Source organism: Chiloscyllium plagiosum, unplaced genomic scaffold (assembly GCF_037043375.1).
Source record: "Chiloscyllium plagiosum isolate Xiang-an unplaced genomic scaffold, Cpla_swu_hap1 HiC_scaffold_15, whole genome shotgun sequence".
In the NCBI taxonomy this organism is placed as follows: domain Eukaryota; kingdom Metazoa; phylum Chordata; class Chondrichthyes; order Orectolobiformes; family Hemiscylliidae; genus Chiloscyllium; species Chiloscyllium plagiosum.
In genome coordinates this window covers 30,124,334-30,148,779 of record NW_028270153.1, presented here as the reverse complement: position 1 = coordinate 30,148,779, position 24,446 = coordinate 30,124,334, and the positions used below count along the sequence as shown (strand labels likewise).

The window sequence follows — 24,446 nt, the reverse complement described above, 5'->3', positions numbered from 1 at the left end:
CTATCTTTTTGTAAAAGCCTGCTTTCTGATTTTGTTCTTGAATGGCCTATTGCTAATTTTTAACTGTGTTCCATTGTTCTAACTCAGAACATTTAAAAAAAAGCAGAAGCATAGACTGTACAATCCCTCAAGCCCACTCCATCATTCAATATTATTATGGCTGATTTTCTCCACTTTCTTGACCAGATGAATTAGTTCCCTCCATCAAATCCTTCATTTTTAAAAATATCTCAATCTCCTATACTCAAAAATAATGTAACCTATATTTATGCAACCTTTCCTCATAACTTAACCCTCTGTGCCCTGGCACGTTTCTGGTGAATCTGCACCATATGCCCACCAAGGCCAATATATCGTTCCTGAAGTGAATGGAATAGTTTAGCTCAGGTGTGACCCAGGTTCGATATAACTGAAGTACAACTGCTCCCCCTTGTCTTGCAACCCTCTCAAGCAGCTAAGTATGAATAGTACCTGCACCTGATATGCTTCCAGTCGCATCCGTTTTGCAGCTTTCCTGCTTTCGCTCTCACATGCAGCAGCCAGAATATTTTCTGCCATAGCTGAGGTCAAATGAGGAGGGGTGGGTCGTGACTACAGAGAAGAAAAGGATAGACAAGTTGAATATTGTACAACGAATCACTCAAGGCTAAATGACTATGGAACAATACAGACCTGGTCAATCACAAGTGCTGCTGTGAAGGATACTCTCTGTACTCAAGATAATGGCTCCTTTAATCAGGCCACTAAAGGAATCCTGTTGAATTGCTCAACAACATAAACAGATCTCACATGCGCTTACCTCAGGAATCATGTGCTTGCTTTCAATGACCAAAACAAGACGGATTTAACTACAGAGGAATCAACTTGTGATCTTGGAAATTAAATGTAGCTCCTTTTATTCATATCTGAACTGAGATATTCTCTGAAACATCTCTGACTGTTCTAGAATCTAGATTATGTACTGCAGTATGGGAAGGGCCAAATTGCCAGATAAAGTATTTGTCAGGACTTGCTTGCCGATGTTAATAATGACAAATTTTCAAAACTTGTGACCTCAAAATAAGTTTGTAACAGGCTACTGATCAGATCTGGATTTGTTTGGTGAGGTAAAATCACCATATAAATTATCTTGGTGAGTCATGTCATTTATTGAGAGAGATAGAGCATGAACTGGAAAATCAAAGTCCGGAAATTACACTGAGCGATGATATTGTGTAAATACTTAACATATTATGAATCAGATCTCCTTCTCTGTTATTTTAACAGACAAATATAGAACTGTTGTAAATTGATTAACACTGTTATAGACTCTCTTGGTAATTTCCAGGCACAATAGTTTTTCTTGATATGTTGCCAGTTTTGTCAATACAGATGTCTGTCAAATTATTTCTCACCAGAGCACCCTGGGATATACAAGAACCATTGACTACGCTTCTTCACTAATCAAGAATCCATGGAAAATCTCTTTTTACACAAAGTGGTTGATAATTTTCTAAATGGACAAACCCTGTACCTGTATTCCATTGTTCTTACTCAAAACACATAAAAAAAGCAGGAGCACAAGCCGTACGACCTGTCGAACCCACTCCATCAAACAATTATCAAGGATGATCTCCATTTCTTTGACTCTCCTATCAGGGGAATTAATTTCCTAAAGCATAGGAGATCAACAAGATTTCTCTGAAACATGTTGAACAAAAGAGGAGATAAACAAGGAAGTAGTGATAAGATGAATTTTGTAAGCCTGATGATTGTGGGGATATAAGACAGTGGTGGGTAAACATATGTACATGCTCTACTATAAAATACTAATGTGGGGAATCCCATCAATAAATTATGAGCTGCAAAATTTAAACTTTTGATTAGATTATCTTAGAGGATTAGAAGTCCAGCAGACATCAAACAGAAGATCTTTCTTCACAAAAAGCAAGGAAATTTGAAGCGTGGGTCAATATGGATGTTCCATGTTCTATATCTGTAACATGAGAAAATGAGGATTCCCTTTATCCTCACTCACAACAGATCTCATTCATCATTAGATTGGACTGGACACCAGTTAAGCAATGTCTCAACTTTGCAATACAGTACTCATCTTTGTTTTTACATTCCTCAATGGCATTGCACTTTCCTTTATTACTTCCTCCAGTCTCACAACTGTTCAGGATATCAGTACTCCTCTAATTCTGGCTTCTTGAACATCCCAATCTTAATCATTCCATTTTTGGTGGTTGTGCCTTCACATGCCTGAGTCTTAAACTCAAGAATTCCCTTCCCAAACCTCTCCATTTCTGTTATTATCTTTCCTCCTTTAAAACCTAATTCTCTGACTAAGCTTTTGGACACCTTCCCTGATATCTTCATATTTGACTCAGCATCAAATTTTATTTAAGTATACACTGTGATACTCTTTGGGATGGCTTAGTATATTAAAGATGCTACATAAATACAAGTTGCTGGTGTTGCACTTATTCACGCAACAAAAGAATATTATACATTGGATGCAGTCAGAAAAAAGTAATTATAAATTGTAAGTAATCCTACAGACTGTGGTGCCAATATTACAAGCCATACTTCTTTTCTAATACAAAGACCTTATATTTTACTTTTAAGATGTTTGTTCTCATTTTTCTTAACAGGTACTGAACCAATTCTAGTCAAGACAAATGAGTCACTCCTAGCCCTCTGTTTTTACCAATAATTGGATGCACATAATCTCCTCAGTCTCAAATTAAACTCCCACTCAAGCACATGTGCCTTGGCTCAGTGGTACCTCTCATCTTTGCATAAGGAGAATGTGAATTTATGCCATATTCCAAGACATTAATGCATAATCTAGGCTAACACTGTTACAGTTTTGACACAATAACACATTGGTAGAGGTGCTGACTTTTGAATGAAATGTGAAACTGAAATATATTTTGATTTCTGTAAAAGGTACAGAAAGATGCTATGGCACTATTTTAAGAACAACAGTAGAGTTATCTTGGTCCATATTCCTCAACAACGCTAAAGCTTAAATATGGGACATTGTTGTGTGTAGACTGGTCACTATTATCCCTACGTGCAAAAGTTACTATATTTTACAGGCACTTCACTGAGGTAACGAAAATACGATATCACATTTTTTTTCTTATATTTCTTCTTCTCTGTTAAAACTGGACCCTATAACCTTAGTTTAATCATTTCGCTCTCTTCAACAACTCAATTCCTTAGAGCACTCAGTGTTTTAAAAAAAAAATACTGCTTTCAAATCTGTGGATAATTCTCAACCTTGTGAACAGAATACACCCACAACCTAATATTTGAAAGGCAATATCTTTTAGTCCTGAAACATTTTTTTTTGTCCTTTATCTTTATCTTCTAGCATATTAGTACTACTGTACTCCTATGAACATTGCTACTTTACTCCTCAGAAGACATCATATACCATCTTCCACCTTTTCCAACCCTGTTTACTCACTGCACACTATCCTACTTGAATTTGTTTTTCCTCAGGACCTAATAAATGGTAACTTCTTAACACCATCTCCTTTTTCCACCTGCTAAATTAACATATGGGTAAAGCCTAAGTTTGGTATCAATAAATAACTGCTTTCTGATTTAAATTACTCCTTTATTGGGAAGGAGAAAAAAATGCATTTATATGACACACTATTGTAACCGTAGGACATCACAAAACTCTTCACAGCCTCAAACTCAAAGGAAAACTCGTGTGCCACTTCTAATTCCTATATAGCTAGCTGCATAATGCAGGACTAGGCCATTTGATCGCTTGAGGGCTGTTCTGCCATTTGGTAAGATCATAGTTGATATGACTGTGTTCTTTACTTTCTTATCTACTTGCTGATGCCCTTAGTCAGTTATTTATTTGTTTTTAAATCACTCCAAAAGTTTCCTGCTTGGAATGTCATCTTCACTACTGCTTTCTACAGTTTTCAAAGACATGTGGGCTGTATTTGAATCTCAATATAGACTCTAGTTATTTCCTGACAACAGATATTAGCTGAATTCCTTCATAATTTCCTGGTTTCCCTCTCTAAGTTTCTTAAATTAGAGGGTGGCATGCACAATTTTCCAATCAAAAGGAATAGTTCCTGAAACAAGAGAATTTTGGAAGATTATAGTGTTTCCAACTACTTTCTTAATACACAACACAGCAGAAACCATCTGGTCCTGGGGAGTTAGCACTCTATTGTGCCATTATTTTCTTTTTACAATACTTTTGCTTAAAATAATTTTGGTGAGTCCCTTTACCTGATTCAATATTTGCTTACTTGGGAAATGTGTGTCACTATGAGATGTCAGCATGCTCAACATATCTTTCCTTTCCTGATTTTCACTGACAGTATCAGCAATTTTCAAAGGGACCAATGATATTTCGTATCAGCCTCTTTTTCCTAACAATTGCAAAGAATATTTGTGTTGGTTTTGATATCATTTGCAAGTTTATTTCCATACCAAAATACTTTCCATACTTTCCATCACTGAATCCCACATTACCAAAATTTTGGGGATTACATTAGAACAGAAATTGAACTCGGGCAGCAATATAAATACTGTGGCAATGAGAGAAAGTCTGAAGGCAGGTATTCTACAGGAAGTAAGTGACCTCCTAAATTCCCAAAGCCTGTCCATCATCTACAAGGCACAAGTGAAAAGTAATGGAATAATCTTCACTTGCCTGGAATAATCCAATAACACTCAGCAAGCTCTACACCACCAAGAATGAAGAAGCCTGCTTGATTGGTACCTCACCTACAGCTTCAACTTTTTCTCCCTTCCTCACAAATGCGCAATGGCAGCATGTGTACCATCTACAAGATGCAGTACAGTGATTCACCAAGGCTCCTTCAATAACATCTTCCTGTCCATCACCCTCACCAACCAGGACAAAAGCAACAGATGCATGGGAAACATTTGCAAGCTCCCCTCCAAAGTACACACAATCCTGACTTGAAACTATGTCACTGTTCATTCACTGTTGTTGAGTCAAGATCCTGGAACTTCCCTCCAAATAGTGCCATTGGTGTCCCTACACCCCTACAGCAGTTTAAGAAGGCAAGGCACCCCATCTTCTCCAGGGAAATAGGAATGGGCTATAAACGTAGAAAATTGGAGCAGGAGTAGGCTATTCATTATGATCATGGCTGATCACCTAACTCAATAGCCTGTTCCCAAATCTCCCCCACATCCTTTGATCCCTTTAACCTTCACGTATTATATCTAACACCTCCATGAAAACAGACAATATTTTGGCCTCAATTGTTTTCTGTAGCAGAGAATTCCACAGGCTCATCACTTGCTGGGTGAAGAAATTTCTCCTCAAATCAGTCTTAAATGGTTTACCCCATATCCTTAGAGGTGACCCCTGGTTCTAGACTCCCTGGTCATCAGGAACATCTTTCCTGCATCTAAAAGACCATAAGATATAGGAGCAGAAATTAAGCCATTCAGCCCATTGAGTCTTATCCAGATTCTCCTGCCTTCTCCTTGTAACCCTTGATCCCCTTGATACTTAAGAACCTATCTATCTCAGTCTTAAATACACTCAATAACTTGGCCTCCACAGCCTTCTGTGGTAATGAATTCCATAGATTCACCACTCTCTGCCTGAAGTAGTTTCTTCTTATCTCTGTTCTAAAAGGTCTTCCCTTTACTCTAAGGCTGTGCCCTTGGGTCCTAGTCTCTCCTACCAATGGAAAGATCTTCCCAACATCCACTCTGTCCAGGTCATTCAGTATTCTGTAAGTTTCAATTAGATCCCCCCCCCATCCTTCTAAACTCCATTGAGTACAGACTCAGACCCCTCAAATGTTCTTCGTATGTTAAGCTTTTCATTCCTGGGACCATTCTCATGAACCTCTTTGAACACACTCCAGAGCTAGTACATCCTTCCTGAGATATGAGGCCCAAAACTGTGCACAACACTTCAAAAGTGGACTGACTAAAGCCTTATTGAGTCTCAGAAGATGTCCCTGCTTTTATATTTAAGTCCTCTTAAAATAAATACCAACGTTGCATTTGCCTTCCTAACTAATGACTCAACCTGCAAGTTTACCTTGAGAGAATCCTGGACTAGAACTCTAAGTCTCTTTGCACTTCAGACTTCTGAATTTTTTCCCCATTTAGAAAATAGCCCTCTATTCTTCCTACCAAAGTGCATGACCTCACACTTTCACATATCGTACTCCATCTGCCATTTCTTTGCCCACTCCCTCTAACTTGTCTAAATTCTTCTGCAGCCTGCCCACCTCCTCAATGTTACCTATCCCTCTACCTATTTTTGTATCATCTGCAAACATAGCCAGAATGCCCTCAGTTCCTTCATCTAGGTCATTAATGTGTAAAGTGAAAGGTTGTGATCCCAACAGAGTCCTGCAGAACACGACTTGTCACTGCCTGAGAAGGATCCTTTTATCCCCACTCTCAGCTTCCAGCAAGACAGCCAAGCTTCTATCAATGCTAGCACTTTGCCTCTGACACCATGGGCCCTTATCTTACTCAGTAACCTCCTGTGTGGCACCTTGTCAAAGGCCTTCTGGAAGTCCAGGTAGATAACATCCATTGCTCTCCTTGGTCTAACCTGCTCGTTACTTCCTCAAATAATTCTAGCAGATTTGTCAGGAATGACCTCCCCTTGATGAAACCATGTTGACTTTGCCCTATTTTACCATACACTTCCAAGTATTCAGAAACCTCATCCTTCACAATGGATTCCAGGATCTTATCCATAACCAATTGGTCTGTAAATTTCTGTTTTCTGCCTCACTCCCTTTTTAAAGAGAGGTGTCACATAAGCAATTTTTCAGTCCTTATCAATAACTTCTCCACTATCTCTTCAGCTATCTCCCTTAGAACACTGGAGTGTAGTCCATCTGGTCAAGGTGATTTATCCACCTTCAGGCCATTCAGTTTTTCTAGCATCTTTCTACTATCTCTTCAGCGTCATTTTTCAGCCACCCAATGTTCACTTTTGCCTCTCTTTTGCCGTTTATATATCTAAAGAAACTCTTACAGTCTTCCTTTATATTACTGACTAGCTTAACCTCATATTTAATCTTCTCCCTCCTTATTTCATTTTTTGTTGGCCTTTGTTGGTTTTTGTAAGCTTCCTAATCCTCTGGTCTCCCACTGCCCTTTACCACATTATATGTTTTCTCTTTTGCTTTTATGCTATCCCTGACTTCCATGGTTGCCTCATCGTCCCTGTACCATGCTTCTTTTTCCTCGGGACGAATCTCAGTTGTGTCTCCTGAGTTAATCCCAGAAACTCCTGCCATTGCTGTTCCACTGTCTTTCCTATGGGGCTGCTCTCCCAGTCAATTCGACCCAACTACCTCCTTCATGCTTCTGTAGTTGCCTTTATTCAGCTGAAATACTATTATCTTTATTTCTATCCTGTTCCTCTCAAATTGCAGAGTAAATTCAATTATATTATGATCACTGCCTCCTAAGGGTTCCTTCACCTTAAGATCCTTATCAAGTCTGCCTTATTGCACAACACTATTTCCAGTATTGTCTGTTCCCTAGTGGGCTCCACCACAAGCTGGTCCAAAAAGCTATCTCGTAGATATTCCACAAATTCCTTTTCTTGCTACCCACACCACCCTGATTTTCCTAGTCCACCTGCATATCGAAATCCTCCCTGATCACTGTAACATTGCCTTTCCTACACACCTTTTCTATCTCCTGGTGTATCTTGCGTCACAGCTCCTGACTACTGCTTGGAGGCCTATACATAACTCCAACAATCGTTTCTTTTACCTTAGCGGTTCCTCAATTCTACCCACACTACTCTGTCTAGTCCTATAAATGCTGGCCTAACCAGTAATGCCAACATCCATGAACGAATCTTAAACAATTATTATGATTGCTGTTAGACAAATGTTCTTGCACTGTTTGGCTGTTAGTTAATTACTAAAGCTAATATGACATGAACCTATGTTGGCTCTAGCATGAACTGTCGCAGAAAACTATTCTGGACGTCCTCAAGAAATTCACAATTTTTATGATGTGCTAGTTTGCTTATCCCAAATGATTTAAAGGTTAAAACTCCCCATCAAAATCAATCTGCTTTTAATACATGCTTCTCTAAGCATTTGTATAAACTACATTTCACAGTTGTTATGCGTTGACCCTACACAAATCAGCTTCTATTCCTTTATCTCACTTAAAAGGTCTCTACTGCTTGTTTACCTCATTATACACTTTCTTATCATTAGAATGAAAGTATTTTTAATCACTAAAGTCACTCCTCTTCCTCTACAATCTTACCTTTTTTTTTCTGTAGACCACACCAGGTATATTTGATTCTCATTCTCACTGTCTTGCAAACATATCTCGCAGCTGAGGCCATAAGTTTGGAAGAGCTAAGGAGTGCAAATCAAGTGGATCTTTAGATTTAATGTATTTTGCCTTCTGATTTGCAGTCGGTATGGCTGTGTGAAGATATTTCTGTCTAATTGGTTAAAGTGCTTTTCTGCTGCTTCACCCGCTCACAGACACTGCAAATTGTGAGGATAGAACTAGGTCATATGTAGGATTAGTAGAAATCTCCACTAACATCCAAAACATTTCTGGGTAAATATGTGTGAAGTGAATGATGAAAGGTGTTCTTTGAATCCCTAAAAGAAAATGTGGGTCGATTTCTAACACAGAGAAATGCCCATGCTTTTTTTTATATTGATGCCTCTTCAACTGATTTGGAGAGTAATATATCTGATTCAAATGCTTGTGTTTACACTGCTAAATTATTTTCCTTTATTTTTCTGCAATATCATTGTTTTTAGTTTACTTTCATGACTTCTAAACTCAACTATTCTGACAGATTCCTTGTTGGTCTTCCACATTCTACCTTCCATTAGCTAAATGTCATCTAAAACACTGCTGCCCACATCTTAACGCACAGCAAGTTCTATTTCCCTATCACCACTGTGCTCACTGACCTACATTTGTTCACAGTTAAGCAACATTTCAGTTTTACAATTCTTATTCTTGTGTTCAAATCCCTTCTTAGCCTTGTCCCTTTTACATCTGCAATCTCCTCCAACTACTCACCCTCTGAGATATCTCCACTCTTTTAATTCTGGCCTCTTGTCCATTTCCAGTCATAAATGATCCATCACTGTGGTTTTGCCTTTGGTTGCTTCGGCTCCAAGCTTTCAAATTCATTACTACACCTCTCCACTCCTCTACCATGCTTTTTTTCATTTAAAACACTTGTTAAAATCTTTGACGAAGCTTTTTGTCACCTAGCCTAATACCTCCTTATGTGTCATATATTGATTTGTAATGCTCCTTTAGATGGTTAGTTTTATTTAAAAAACTACATAAGTATCAGTTGTTGCAGTTATCAATGGATGAGGCTGCTGGTGGGATAAAGGATCCAAATTTAGCTGTGCCAAGGTCAAGATCCTCATTGGGAGATATCATTCCCCCGAAATCTAAATTTAAATATCTAGAATAAAATCTGCTTTGGTTGCACAGATTTATACACGAGAGGAAAGAAGACAAATATACAAATCCTTTGGATTTACTGCCAGTTCTTACAGTCCTTATGTTCATTTAAAATAAGCATCCCTGCCACAATGAAAATCTGTCCTTAAAGAATGTATCAAACTATGCTTTTGCTTCTGATTTTCAAGAAGTATTTTTTTCCTGCCATTTGCCTGAGCATACAATCATTAACTAACACCAACTGATCTAAGTGGTATCGTGTCAGGTAACTGGTGATCTAAACCACTATGGATTGTGATATTAAATTGCTAAATTAAAACAGTATTTAATCTGTATTATTATGGCTACTTGTTGAGGAACACCTTCCTAGATCAGCAGATGTTTGTAATTCCCTGGCCTTTCTGTTTGGGAGCCAGATCATTAAGGTCAGAAAAATGTCAGAAAACAACAGTTTTTATTCTTTTTTTAATACATACACTTCAGTGCTTTGAAGTATGATAGACATGCTTTAGACATAACAAAGCAGGCTACGTCTGTCATGCTTTCCTAGCCTCAACTGATAATCAACTTTGCAGCCAGGCTTCTATACTGACACAGCAGGAAAAAAAAAGTTTAAAAAAAAAACCATGATGTGGAGGAGCTGGTGTTGTACTGGGGTGGACAAAGTTAAAAATCACACAACACCAGGTTATAGTCCAACAGGTTTATTTGGAAGCACTAGCTTTCAGAGTGCAGCTCCTTCTTCAGGACAACCACCTGGTGTGATAATCTGGTGGACTATAACCTGGTGTTGTGTGATTTTTAACTAAAAAAAACAGTGATGGTTCTAACTGGAGGGGGAGGGGGACAAGAGAACAATGAATCCACATTGCTCTGACACTACACTTCTAGTTGATATTATGTTTGCTTCTCACATGTGTAACAGCAGGTTTCAATCCAAGGGAGTTTTGAAACTCACACCCACCAGCTACACAAGAATATTTCAGAGGGAACTCTGGGTGGGCCGCCTCACGAAACGCAGCGTCTCACCTCAGAGGAAGAAAAACCAGATGTCCGTCTCACCCTCCAGCAAGCACGCTTCCTGTTGGTTGAAGAAGGAGCTGAACCAGCGACAGCAGTCATGAAGAAGTTGGAGGCTCCCTCTTCCCTGTCTTCCTGTCTGAAAGAGGAGGCATGTAGGCGAGACGCCTAAAGAAATAAAAAGGGAGGGCGAGGATAAATGGACAAATTCAGGTGCAATTACCCTTGTTTGAATTGCAAGCTGATTTTATCACAACACTACTCCTTTTACACCTATATTTGAAAATTTCTATTAAATGTGGCAAGGTTGACAAAATGTGAAAGAAGTTAATGAGAATGATTTGTTTCTACATTTGCAATCACTGGTTTTGCGACTTTATAGCATCATACTGATTTAATTAAAACAATTATCAGGCCTAACTGAAATGCTTTAGCTTTGTCTCATGGACCATTTTACATGCTTTTATACATGACCTACAAATACTGCTGGCTCCATGAAAACTTGGCATCTTATGCTGCTGGCCATAGCTGCATTACTTTGTGGTTGCTATTGGTTACAGGAGATCTAGAGCACAAATGTGGCATTTACTCCAACATCAAAGTTTGGCTCAGAACAATTGCAATCTTACACTTCACTAACATAAGCATATTGGAGCTCTCCAGTGACAGGTTCAATACTTCTGTGAATAATTCAAGTCTGAGTGACGAACAATCCAGTACGCCACTGATGGATAAATCATAACATTGTTCTTACTGTTTAGAAACTTGGAAATGGCAGGAACCAAAGATCCTGTTTTCAAAGTTTTTTTTACCACAAACACATTTGTTTTCCAGAGCTGTACAACTAATAAAAATCAAAGGTAATTTGGGAATCATCTTCTGTTAATTTAATTGGTATCTGTTCCACAATGAGGCAGAATTAGAGTCTTTTTAAAATTCAAGATATCGGGGTTTGGAAATATTTGTTTGGTCTCAGAAACAATCAGGGAATAGTTATAGCACAGAGGGAGGCCATTTGGCATATTGTATATGTCCTAGCTACCTAACGATGGAGCAGCACTCTGAAAGCTCATACTTCCAAATAAACCTGTTGGACTATAACCTGATGTTGTGTAATTTTTTATTTTGCTGGAAAAGCACAGCAGGTCAGGCAGCATCCAAGGAGCAGGAGAATCGTCATTTCGGGCATGAGCCCTTCTTCAGGAATCCTGAAGAAGGGCTCATGCCCGAAACGTCGATTCTCCTGCTCCTTGGATGCTGCCTGACCTGCTGCGCTTTTCCAGCAACACATTTTCAGCTCTGATCTCCAGCATCTGCAGTCCTCACTTTCTCCTAATTTTTTATTTTGTCCACCCCAGTCCAACACTGGGACCTGCACATCATAGCTCTCTTGAACCTGGTCCCATTCCGACCTTTTCCCCATCCTGCAACAGTTTTCTCTTCAGGTAATTACTCAATTCTCTTTTGAAAGCCTTGATTGATACTCTATGCACTATATTCTCAGGCAGTGTATTCCAGATCCTAATCAGACACTGTGTAAAAAAAGTGTTTCCTTATGTCACTGTTGCTTCTTGGTTCTGGATGTTTCTGTCACTGGAAAGGTTTCTCTCCATCCAACCTGTCCAGACCTGTCATAATTTTGAGCATCTCTATCAAATCTCCTTAATCTTCCTTTACCCAAAGAAGAAAAGCTCCAGATTATCCAATCTTCCAGGTAACTGATGTTCTCAACCATTCTTCCTGAACCTTTTTGCACCTTCTTTACAGTCTTCCTAAAATATGGTGTCCAGAATTGGACATAGTACTTCAGTTGAGGCTGAAAAGAATTTTGTGAAAGTTTATCATATTCAGTAACAATAATCATCGTCATAAAAAATAGAAACTTCCATTATCCATACTCAGCAGCAGTAACCCAAAGTCACCTGCATGAGAGATGATGGATGAAATGATTATCTTAATATCAGGCAATACTTTTACAAAATTCAGTAGCAAACTTACCACTCAATGCAAATTCTGCTAGTTAATCTTTTAAATAACTTACTAACGTTCTTTAAAATTTATTGCAATAACCTGATGACCCCATGTCTTGATTGAAATTGTTTGCTGTCTGATTAATTTCAAGTTTATCACATCAAGAAGCTGGCAAAAAGGGCTGTAGAAAATGGAAAAATGTTTCACTGAGGTGCTCATTGCTGTTTTTTAACTCACATGAGGAAAGATAGTTATTGTTTTAAAACCCAGTGAAAGAGTTAATTGCTTTATACAGCATTATCTCACTTCATTTGATTTTTTAATTGTATTAAATTTTAGCTTATAATAAAAAAGAAATGAACATTTCGTCGGGTAAAATTTAATAGTCAACTAATTTGAATGGCAACCAAGATATCCAAATTTAGAAAAAATGATTATAGTTCTAAATTTGATAAATTATGAACATTTTCAGTTCCAGAGTACAACACACCTTAGAGTAGTGTATTCTGTGGCACTTGCAAATTACAAAGTGCATTTTTTTTTTAAAAGAATGCTTGTAATTCTGGGATCCTAGTTAAAGAGAAGTAAAAGTGAAAATAATATCAAAATTCAATTGTTAACTGTTTCTTAAGGATAAAACTGTACAAACTGTTTTGAAACTAAGTTAAACTAACCTATGTCAATAATTGCTGTCTGATACTTGCTTCTCAGAAACTTTTCATGGTGCAGATACCTACTTAACTTATTTGTATCTGTAGTTGTCCGTTAAGAATCTCTCACTATGCAAGAGGAAAATGAGAACACACATAGACTCACAGAACTGTACAGCATGAAAACAGACCCTTCAGTCGAACTCGTCCATGCCGACCAAATATCCTAAATTAATTGAGTTCCATTTGCCAGCATTTGGCCCATATCCCTCTAAACCCTTGCTATTCATATACCCATCCAGATGCCTTTTAAATGTTGTCATTGTACCAGCCTCCACCACTTCCTCTGGCAGCTTATTCAATACATACAGAGGATGGTGTGTGAAGAAGTTGCCCCGGAGGTCTCTTTTAAATCTTTTCCCTCTCACCTTAAACCTATGCCTTCTATCCCCACCCCAGGGAAAAGATCTTGGCTGTTCACCTTATCTATGCCCCTCATGATTTTATAAACCTCTGTAAAGTTACTCCTCAGCTTCTGAAACTCCAAGGAAAATAGTCCCAGCCTATTCAGCCTCTCCCTATATCTCAAACCCTCCAACCATGGTAACATCCTTGTAAACCTTTTCTGAACCCATTCAAGTTACTACATCCTTCCTACAGCAGGGAGACCAGAATTGCATGCAGTATTCCAAATGTGGCCTAACCAATGTCCTGCACAGCCACAACATGACCTCCCAACTCCTATACTCAATGCATTGACCAATAAAAGTAAGCAGTAGTAACAAACATTGGGAGCTGATCTCATATCATCAGGTTCAGTATAATCCCGGTTACCATTGCTCCATGATGTACAGGGTCATTTGATGATAACATACAGTTCGATTTAGAAGAAAAAACTAACTTGTTGCATTTGTACAAAGTAAATGGATGGAATTAATTTGATTCCAAAACCCTAATCTCAACACTTCCATCAAAACTGACTATCTTTCAATAAACCAAACCTCTACACGTATTTGAGAGTCTATGCAACCTTTTCCAAGTGTAGAGCAGTTAGTTGGGTTCACTCATCAAGTATCACATCAGTCTGGCCACATAACTGCATTGCAATCAAAAAACAGAAAAGATAGTCTATTAGTTTCTACATTTGGGCTAAGGTAGCACATCTGTCATACCCCTACTTCAAATCACTATCCAATAACTGAATAGCAAACAAGCTTGGGTGCCAATTAAGGGTGGCAAAGGGTTTGACAAAATATTATTTCCTTCACAGTCAAGTTGCCAGGTGATGGTCATTAACCCAATACACTTGATCAGGATACCAGATAGTAGTGTGGTCAACTGATTTGTGGCTCAGTAATAGTTCTGTGCCTTCACAGTAAGATGAGAAAACGGGATGGGTGAGTGGCAGGGCATAGGTGGAGGACAGAAAAGATAAAGAAGTTTTGGGAAGTAACTATGCTGTCACATACTAAAATGTGGGAGAAATATCAGTGAGAGTGGGATAACAGTGCCTCTAACGACAATGTGACAGCAGTTTGTAAAAATTAATCTGGGTGCATAAACAACATCTTGAAGGATATGACATTAATCAATGATCAAGTAAATTGCCACTCACACGACCAAATACTTATGGTGGAAAGTAAGGATACAGACAGGAAAGCAGATAGTTTTAATCCACTGTCCAGCAGAGCTTTCATCTCAGTGAACTTTAAAATGCCAAATGGACAGATAAATGAATTCTCCCACTGGCCACTGACCACTAACAAGAGTGGAAAGAGAGAAGACAACAAGCTCCACTCAAAATGGAGCATGACTTGGTGTGCTGAAACTGACAGAGGGGGAAAACTGGTTGTAGGAGAGTTCCAAAAAAGAAAATGGGCAAGCTTCAAAGAGAACTATTATTAAATAAACTCAATATATAGCCACTTAGTATGTCAACAACATCCACCAATCCCAATGATATGCATCTTCGACAACCCCAATTACATCAGTTAGTTTGTCAAAGCCTCTAATATAGACACGTTCCTAAAGAGCTTCATGGGTACAGAATTCATGTACATGGTTGAGAATGAGTTTCAAAGCAAAAGAGATTCAGCCCAATGCGACAGAGAAGAAAAGTAAAGTTCATACGAGAATGTGCTGTTGCTGGCATCTTAGTGGAAATAATTGCAAATAATTTTTGTCCCAAGGCACATTCTGCCAGAACAGTAAACATCACACTTGCCAATATCAGGGAATCCACGCCCTACAAGGTGGTTCCATGAACAATCCAACAGCTTCGATTTGTACAACATGATCAACACATGGCATAGTACTTACAGTTATATAGGTCACAATTTTTTAACATTGCCTTCTGTTAATAGTTCTTACGAGCTGGATTACTTTCAATAGCACTCTACCTTTTAAATAACTCAATTCACAATATCCCCCCATGCTGTTCCTGCTCACTAGACTCCCAATTTACTATTTCCTGCCCAAATTCCAATACCCTATGACCTTTCTTTTTGGCATTCCCAATGAAGTCATGATCGGTTACTGTGAAGATATTAGCAGTTGCATTTAACCCAGATTTTATCAGAGGATTAGACTACATTGTTTCAAAAAGTGTTGGTACTAGGACAACTGGAGCTTTCAAGACTGAGATTAATAGATTTTTGTTAGCCATGGGTGTCAACGGATAGAGCTAAGCCAGCTAAATGAAGTTAATATACCATTTGAAAAAGATGAATAGCAAAGAATGCTTGAAGGACTGGATGACCTAATTTTGGCTTGTTCCTTTTTCCTATGACTTGAGTTTGGGAGTGGGGAGACTGTACCAAAAGAAGATTCCAACTGTTTATTCATTTTTAGATTCAGTTGCTCTAAAAGGTGAAGAAAACAATTTATTTTTTCCTAAAGAAAATATTCACTCAAAAATAGCTCTGCAACAAATAGAGAATGCAGTGCTTGGATTTAAACCCCCACTTTGCACGAGATGATTTTTTTTGAAAGAAAGATATTTTTAAAAAACTGGTAACATATTCCTTAAAATCTTTTGCTTTCATTTATTTTGAAAAAAGAAACTGAATGAGAATATCCCAGTTTTATGAGAGGGAACTGAACATGTAGTATACATATAACACGGACAATACACAATTAATAAAACACCAAATATTAGAACCCAAGTAATCAAAAACAGTTTGGATTATGTCTTAGTTACAAACTGAGCTACTTGTAGAATGAGATTTCTAAATCAGTAGTTCAAAAACCCACATAATCCCATGTAATTAAAATGCATCTTATGTTGACAATGTAAACTAGTGATGAGATCAGGGAGAAGAGGTTAGGAATAGGAAAGGTGAGGTCACCCTATTAGGAGTCTTTTACAGGCCTCCTAATAGTCCTAGAATCATTGAAGAAAGGATAGGGAAGGTGATTCAGGAGATGAGTGACAGTAATAGGGTGGTTGTTATGGGGGACTTTAACTTTCCTGATATTGATTGGGAAAGCTATAGCTCAAGTTCGTTAGATGGGTCAGTGTTTGTTCAATGTGTGCAGGAGAGTTTCCTGACACAATATGTAGACAGGCCAACAAGAGGTGAGGCCATACTGGATTTGGTTCTGGGTAACGAACCAGGCCAGGTGTTAGAATTAGAGGTAGGTGAGCACTTTGGGGATAGTGACCATAATTCGGTGATTTTTACTCTCGTGATGGAGAGGGATAAGTGTGTACTACAGGGCAAGAGTTATAGCTGGGGTCAGGGAAATTATGATGCGGTGAGGCATGACTTAGGATGTGTGGCTTGGAAAAGTAGACTCCAAGGCAAGAGTGTAAATGATATGTGGAGCTTGTTCAAGGAGCAACTATTGAGTGTCCTTGATAATTATGTACCTGTCAGGCAGGGAGGAAAGGGTCGTGCGAGGGAGCCGTGGTTTAATAAGGAATTGGAATCCCTTGTTAAATGGAAGAGGGCGGCCTATCTCGAGATGAGACGTGAAGGTTCAATTGGGGCGATTGAGAGTTATAGGGTAGCCAGGAAGGACCTGAAGAGAGAGCTAAGAGCAGCAAGGAGGGGACATGAAAGGTCCCTAGTCGGTAGGATTAGGGAAAACCCTAAGGCTTTCTATAGGTATGTTAGGAATAAAAGAATGACTAGGGTAGGAATAGGTCCAGTCAAGGATAGTAGTGGGAAGTTGCGTGTGGAGGCGGAAGAGATTGGGGAGACACTGAATGAATACTTTTCTTCAGTATTTACTCAGGAACAGGGCATTGTCGTCGATGTGAATACTGAGACACAAATAAGTAGAATGGATGGCTTTGAGGTATGTAGAGAAGAGGTGTTGGAAATCCTGGAAAAGGTGAAAATAGATAAGTCCCCTGGGCCTGATGGCATTTATCCTAGGATTCTCTGGGAAGCAAGGGAGGAGATTGCAGAGCCATTGGCCTTGATTTTTATGTCCTCTTTGTCTACAGGAGTAGTGCCAGAAGACTGGAGGATAGCAAATGTGGTTCCCTTGTTCAAAAAGGGGAGTAGGGATAACCCTAGTAACTATAGGCCGGTGAGTCTCACTTCTGTTGTGGGCAAAGTCTTAGAGAGAATTGTAAGGGATAGGATTTATGCACATCTGGATAGGAATAATGTGATCAAGGATAGTCAGCATGGTTTTGTGAAGGGCAGGTCGTGCCTCACAAACCTTATTGAATTCTTTGAAAAGGTGACGAAGGAGGTTGATGAGGGGAAAGCGGTGGATGTGGTATATATGGATTTTAGTAAGGCGTTTGATAAGGTTCCCCATGGTAGGCTACTGCAGAAAATACGGAGATATGGCATTGAGGGTGAGTTGGAGGTTTGGATTAGGAATTGGCTGGATGGAAGAAGACAGAGGGTAGTAGTTGATGGCAAAGTTTCTTCATGGAGTGCCGTCACTAGCGGTGTTCCGCAAGGATCTGTTTTGGGACCATTGCTGTTTGTCATTTTTATAAATGACCTGGAAGAGGGGTTAGAAGGTTGGGTGAGCAAGTTTGCGGATGATACGAAAGTCGGAGGAGTTGTTGACAGTGAGGAAGGATGTGGCAGGTTACAGCAGGATATAGAGAAGCTGCAGAGCTGGGCAGAAAGGTGGCAAATGGAATTCAATGTAGCTAAGTGTGAGGTGATTCACTTTGGGAAGAATAACAAAAAGATGGGGTACTGGGCTAATGGTCGGATACTTGGTAGTGTGGATGAGCAGAGGGATCTTGGTGTCCATGTACACAGATCTCTGAAAGTTGCCACCCAGGTAAATAGTGCGGTGAGGAAGGCATATGGCGTACTGGCTTTTATTGGTAGAGGAATTGAGTTCCGGAGTCCTGAGGTCATGATGCAGTTGTATAAGACTCTGGTGCGGCCGCATCTGGAATATTGTGTGCAGTTTTGGTCGCCATACTATAGGAAGGATGTGGAGGCACTGGAACGGGTGCAGAGGAGGTTTACCAGGATGTTGCCTGGTATGGAAGGAAGATCGTATGAGGAAAGACTGAGACACTTGGGGCTGTTTTCACTAGAGAAAAGAAGGTTTAGAGGTGACTTGATTGAGGTGTACAAGATGATTAGGGGGTTAGATAGGGTTGACAGTGTGAACCTTTTCCCGCGTATGGAGTCGGGTATTACAAGGGGGCATAGCTTTAAATTAAGGGGGGGTAGATATAGGACTGAAGTTAGGGGTAGGTTCTTCACTCAGCGAGTCGTAAGTTCATGGAATGCCCTGCCAGTAGCAGTGGTGGACTCTCCCTCTTTATGGGCATTTAAGCGGGCATTGGATAGGTATATGGAGGATAGTGGGTTAGTATAGGTTAGGTGGGCTTGGATCGGCGCAACATCGAGGGCCAAAGGGCCTGTACTGCGCTGTATTCTTCTATGTTCTATGTTCTATGTTCTAAGATAGTGGGAAAACAGGGAATGCAGAACTCCAAGACAACCATTGCTGCTTTAGAATTTTCACCTGCAAAATATCAGCTCATGATGCCACATGGAGTTTCAACCCCCACTTTGGAATGCCCCACATAGGATAGTTTTGAGATAATTTAGCATATGTTTCCATTAGTTTTATTGGATAGTGAGACTTCCATCCCTCAGTGGGAGAAAGTCCCACTTTTTGGAGCTGCTAGTAAATCTGATTGGCTGACAGCTCCAGCTGTTCTAGCAGCACCACAACTTGTTACTATGCACTGGTGGGATGTTAGGCAGGCCCATGGTCAGCAAATATCATCACTGCATATGAATCTGTTGAACAAGTTTATGCATGGATTACTTATATTCAAGACTTAAGCAATGAAATATTGACTCATTTGTACTGTCTATATATATAGCTGCAAATCATTATGATACCTCTGGCAGGGTTCCAAATTATTTATTTATAGACTGCGGACTTTGGCCTCTGCCCACTCTCTGTATTATGGGGGACAGCTCCAGGGTGGCGGGTAGGAGGTGGGTTAGTCACCCAACCTGTATTTCATACCCTCCACCAAAAATTATGTTTGGCAGGGACACATAATATCCAGTCCTACAAAATTCCACAACATGTTGCATTACTATACATAAACACACAATTCTTCAATTTCGCTCACCACTGAATCTATCAAAATTAGGTTTTAATTAGCGTTCTGACTACCTCACCTTTTTTAAAAAATTGCTCACCTTCACACTGACAGCAGTTTATTAAGTTTCATGTATAGTTACTCAACCAGGCCAAATAGTAAAACTTAAAATACAAAATGCATTTCTCAGTTTTTAAGGTGCACTGATATAACATAACGTTACAAATGCCACCCAGTTAGAATATAGCTTTATCAGGTTTTAGAATAAAGAACATTACAGCACAGTACAGGCCCTTCGGCCCTCGATGTTGCGCCGACTTGTGGAACCAATCTAAAGCCTATCTCTCCTAAACTATTCCATTTTCATCCATATGTTTATCCAATGACCATTTAAATGCCCCTAAAGTTGGCGAGTCTACTACAGTTGCACGCAGGGCATTCCACACACCTACGACTCTGAGAAAAGAAACCACTTTTGACATCTGTCCTATATCTATCACCCTTCAATTTAAAGCTATGCCCCCTTGTGCTAGCCATCACCATCCAAGGAAAAAGGATCTCAGTGCCCATCCTATCTAACCCTCTGATTATATGTCTCAATTAAGTCACCTCTCAACCTTCTTCTCTCTAATGAAAACAGCCTCAAGTTCCTCAGCCTTTCCTCATAAGATATTCCCTCCATACCAGGCATCATCCTAGTAAATTGCCACTGAACCCTTTCCAAAGCTTCCACATCTTTTCTATAACGTGGTGACCAGAACAGTACGCAATACTCCAACTGCGGCCGCAATCGAGTTTTGTACAGCTGCAACATGACCTCGTGACTCCGAAACCCAATCCTTCTACCAATAAAAGCTAACACATCGTATGCCTTCTTAACCACCCTATCAACCTGGGTGGCAACCTTCAGGGATCTATTTACATGAACACCAAGATCTCTCTGCTCACCTACATTGCCAAGAATCTTATTAGCCCAGTACTTTTCCTGTTGCTCCTTCCAAAGTGAATCACGCCACACTTTTCCACATTAAACTCCATTTGCCACCTCTCAGCTCAACTCTGCAGCTTATCTATATCCCTTTGTAACCTGCAACATCCTTTGCCACGTTCACAATTCCAGTGACCTTAGTGTCATCCGCAAATTTACTAACCCATCCTTCTATGCCCTCATCCAGGTTATTTATAAAAATGACAAACAGCAGTGGCCCTAAAACAGATCCTTGCGGTACACCACTAGAACTGAACTCCAAGATGAATATTTCCCATCAACCACCACCCTCTGTCTTCTGTCAGCTAACCAATTTCTGATCCAAATCGCTAAATCACCCTCAATCCTATGCCTCCGTATTTTGTGCAATAGCCTACCGTGGGGATCCTTATAAAACACCTTACTGAAATCCATATACACCACATCACCCACTTTACCCTCATCTACCTGTTGATCACCTTCTCAAAGAACTCAATAAGGTTTGTGAGGCATGACCTACCCTTCATAAAACAATGTTGACTATCCCTAATCAACTTATTCCTTTCTAGAGGATTATAAATCTTATCTCTTATAACCTTTTCCAACACTTTACCCACAACCGAAGTGAGGCTCACTGGTTTATAATTACCAGAGTTGTCTCTACTCCTCTTCTTGAACAAGGGGACAACATCTGCTTTCCTCTAGTCTTCTGGCACTATTCCTGTAAACAATGATGGCATAAAGATCAAAGCCAAATGCTCTGCAATCTCCTCCCTGGCTTCCCAGAGAATCATAGGATAAATCTCATCTGGCTGAGGGGGCTTATTTATTTTCACACTTTCCAGAATTGCTAATACCTCCTCCTTGTGAACCTCAATCCCGTTTAGTCTAGTAACCTGTGTCTCAGTATTCTCCTCGACAACATTGGTATTCACACTGGAAAAAGACGATGAAAAATATTCATTTAGCACTTCCCCTATCTCCTTGGACTCCATACACAACTTCCCACTACTATCCTTGATTGTCCCTAATCTTACTCTAGTCATTCTTTTATTCCCGATATACCCAGAGAAAGCTTTAGGGTTTTCCTTGATTCTATTTGCCAACCACTTCTCCTAACTCCTCTTAGCTCTTCTTAACTCTCTCTTTAGGCCTTTTCTGGCTAGCTGGTAACTCTCAAGTGCCCTAATTGAGCCTTCACGTCTCACCCTAACATAAGCCATCTTCTTCCTCTTGACAAGAGATTCAACTTCCTTAGTAAACCATGGCTCCCATGCTCAACAACTTCCTCCCTGCCTGACAGGTACATACTTATCAAAGACACACAATAGCTGTTCCTTGAATAAGCTCCACATTTCAATTGTGTCCATCCCCTGCAGTTTCTTTCCCCATCCTATGCATCCTAAATCTTGCCAAATCACATCATAGTTGCCTTTTCCCCAGTTATAATCTTGCCCTGTGGTAAGAATATCTATGCCTTTCCTTTGCTAAAGTAAACATAACCAAATTGTAGTCACTATCACAAAAGTGCTCACCGACCTTCAAATCTAACACCTGGTCAGGTTCATTACCCAGTACCAAATCCAATGTGGCTTTGCCTCTTGCTGGCTTATCTACATACTGTGACAGGAAACCCTCTTGCACACACTGGACAAAAACAGACCCATTTAAAGTACTCAAACTATAGTATTTCCAGTCAATATTTGGAAAGTTAAAGTCCTCCATAACAACTACACTATTACTCTCGCTCCTATCCAGAATAATCTTTGCAATCCTTTCCTCTACATCTCTGGAACTATTTGGAGGCCTATAGAAAACTCCCAACAGGGTGACCTTTCCTGTCCTGTTTCTAACCTCGGCCCAGTAGACGAGTCCTTTCTGCCACCGTAATACACTCCTTGACTAACAATGCCACAACTCCCCCCTTTTACCATCTTCTCTGTTCTTACTGAAACATCTAAATCCCAGAACCTGCAACAACCATTCCTGTCCCTGCTCTATCCATGTCTCTGAAATGGCTCCAACATTGAAATCCCAGGTACCAATGCATGCTGCAACTTCACCCATCTTATTCTGGATGCTCCTGGCGTTGAAGTAGACACACTTCAAACCACCTTCCTGTTTGCTGGTGCACTCTTGCTACCTTGCAACCATATTTCTGACCTCATTACTCTGAACCTCCTGGAGATTGGAACTACAATTTATGTTCTCATCCCCCTGCCGAATTAGTTTAAACCCACCCAAAGAGCATTAGCAAACCTTCCCCCAAGGATATTGGTACCCCTCTGGTTCAGGTGTAGACCATCCTATTTGTAGAGGTCCCACCTACCCCAGAATGAGCCCCAATTATCTAGGTACCTGAAGACTCCTTCCTGCACCATTCCTGTAGCCACGTGTTCAATTCCTCTCCTTATTCCTCGTGTAGCTAGCACATGGCACGGGCAACAAACCAGAGATAATAACTCTGTTCTCTCTCCAAGCTTTCACTCTAGCTCCTTGTGTTTCTGCCTTAAATCCCCTTCTCTTTTCCTAACTATGTCATTAGTGCTTATGTGGATCACAACTTGGGGCTGCTCCCCCACCTCCTCAAGAATCCCAAAAACATGATCAGAGACATCATCAACTCTGGCACCTGCGAGGGAACACACCAACCATGAGTCCCACAGGTTCCCACAGAACCTCTTATCTTTCCCCCCAGCTATGGATTCCCCAATGACTGACGCTCTGCTCCTCTCTCCCCTTCCCTTCTGAGCAACAGGGACAGACTCTGTGCCAGAGACCTGTACCCCATGGCTTACTGCTGGTAAGTCACCCACACCCCCAACAGTATCCAAAACTAGTTTTGATCCATACTAAATCAGCAATCCACTTTCCTGACCAAATCTGAATTTCAATGTACAATTGTTTTCGTTGGGATCTGTGCAAGCTGTGCAGGAGGGCAGATAAAAGTTCCATTAACAATCGAATGAAAAATATACTATTAAGTGAGGGTAGCTCCTCTTTACTTTCACATTTTGTCTTTCATTTCACTAACTTCAAGAAATTTACAGTATGGTGCTTTCTGTGATACATGTCCTTTCATCCTGATTATTTGGTTTCTTATGATTAGTAGCATCAAAGTTCAACAAATCAGAAGTTGTATTCCACCACTGCATGAATGGAACACTCTGCCACAGTGGTATGATGATTTCCAATTCATAACTGTACTCACACAGAGAGTACTCTGGAGAAGATTTCCATTTTTGCCTTTAGATATCCTGTGCAATGGATCATTTTCAAACTCTTGAGTATAGAGAGGGAACCTACTGCTACCTCCCTGCCAATGCTGCGTTGCAACAAATGCTTGGTCTGTGAGCAAGAAAGTGAGAAAAAAATTCTCTGGCCACAGCTCTTGTTCTAGTAAGCAAAGTCTGGCAGGGAAGGAACAAACACTTGCACGCATAGATCTTGGGGCAATATTCCATTCATGCTGTGATGCTGTAATTGCTACATGATCTGTAAGGACCTCACTACCTTCAGGCAGATGTCCTTGGACTTTGCAATTTAAAATAACAGTCAGCAGGTTTGGGGGTGATATCCTGTCACTTAATTTTAACTTCATTTCCTAACTTTATTCCTGACAGATACTGGAGTTTTGGAAGGAGGTTTAAATTACCCCAAATTACCAAGCCATTCAAAATTAGCATTACTTATAACTACTGTAGTTACCTTTAATGATTGTTATGCTCATCAATGGACAATTTTCTCTTTCATAAAGAACTTCTTTCGTGGAATGCTTTATATTTGCTGGGCTGACCAAATGTAAAGTACTGCGACATGGATGCTT

At 39.9% G+C, this 24,446-nt stretch overlaps 1 protein-coding gene across 2 annotated transcripts in view; it reads right to left on the bottom strand.

Annotated features, from left to right (window-relative positions):
- Window positions 1-24,446, bottom strand: part of nol4lb (nucleolar protein 4-like b) — a 521,420-nt gene that overhangs the window by 28,765 nt on the left and 468,209 nt on the right. For both annotated transcript variants that reach the window (XM_087994840.1, XM_087994841.1), the window contains 2 exons: window positions 10,486-10,644; window positions 472-591 (listed from right to left, as the gene is read on the bottom strand). In XM_087994840.1, coding sequence (XP_087850966.1) covers window positions 472-591; window positions 10,486-10,644 — 279 coding nt within the window. The remainder of the gene's footprint in view (window positions 1-471; window positions 592-10,485; window positions 10,645-24,446) is intronic.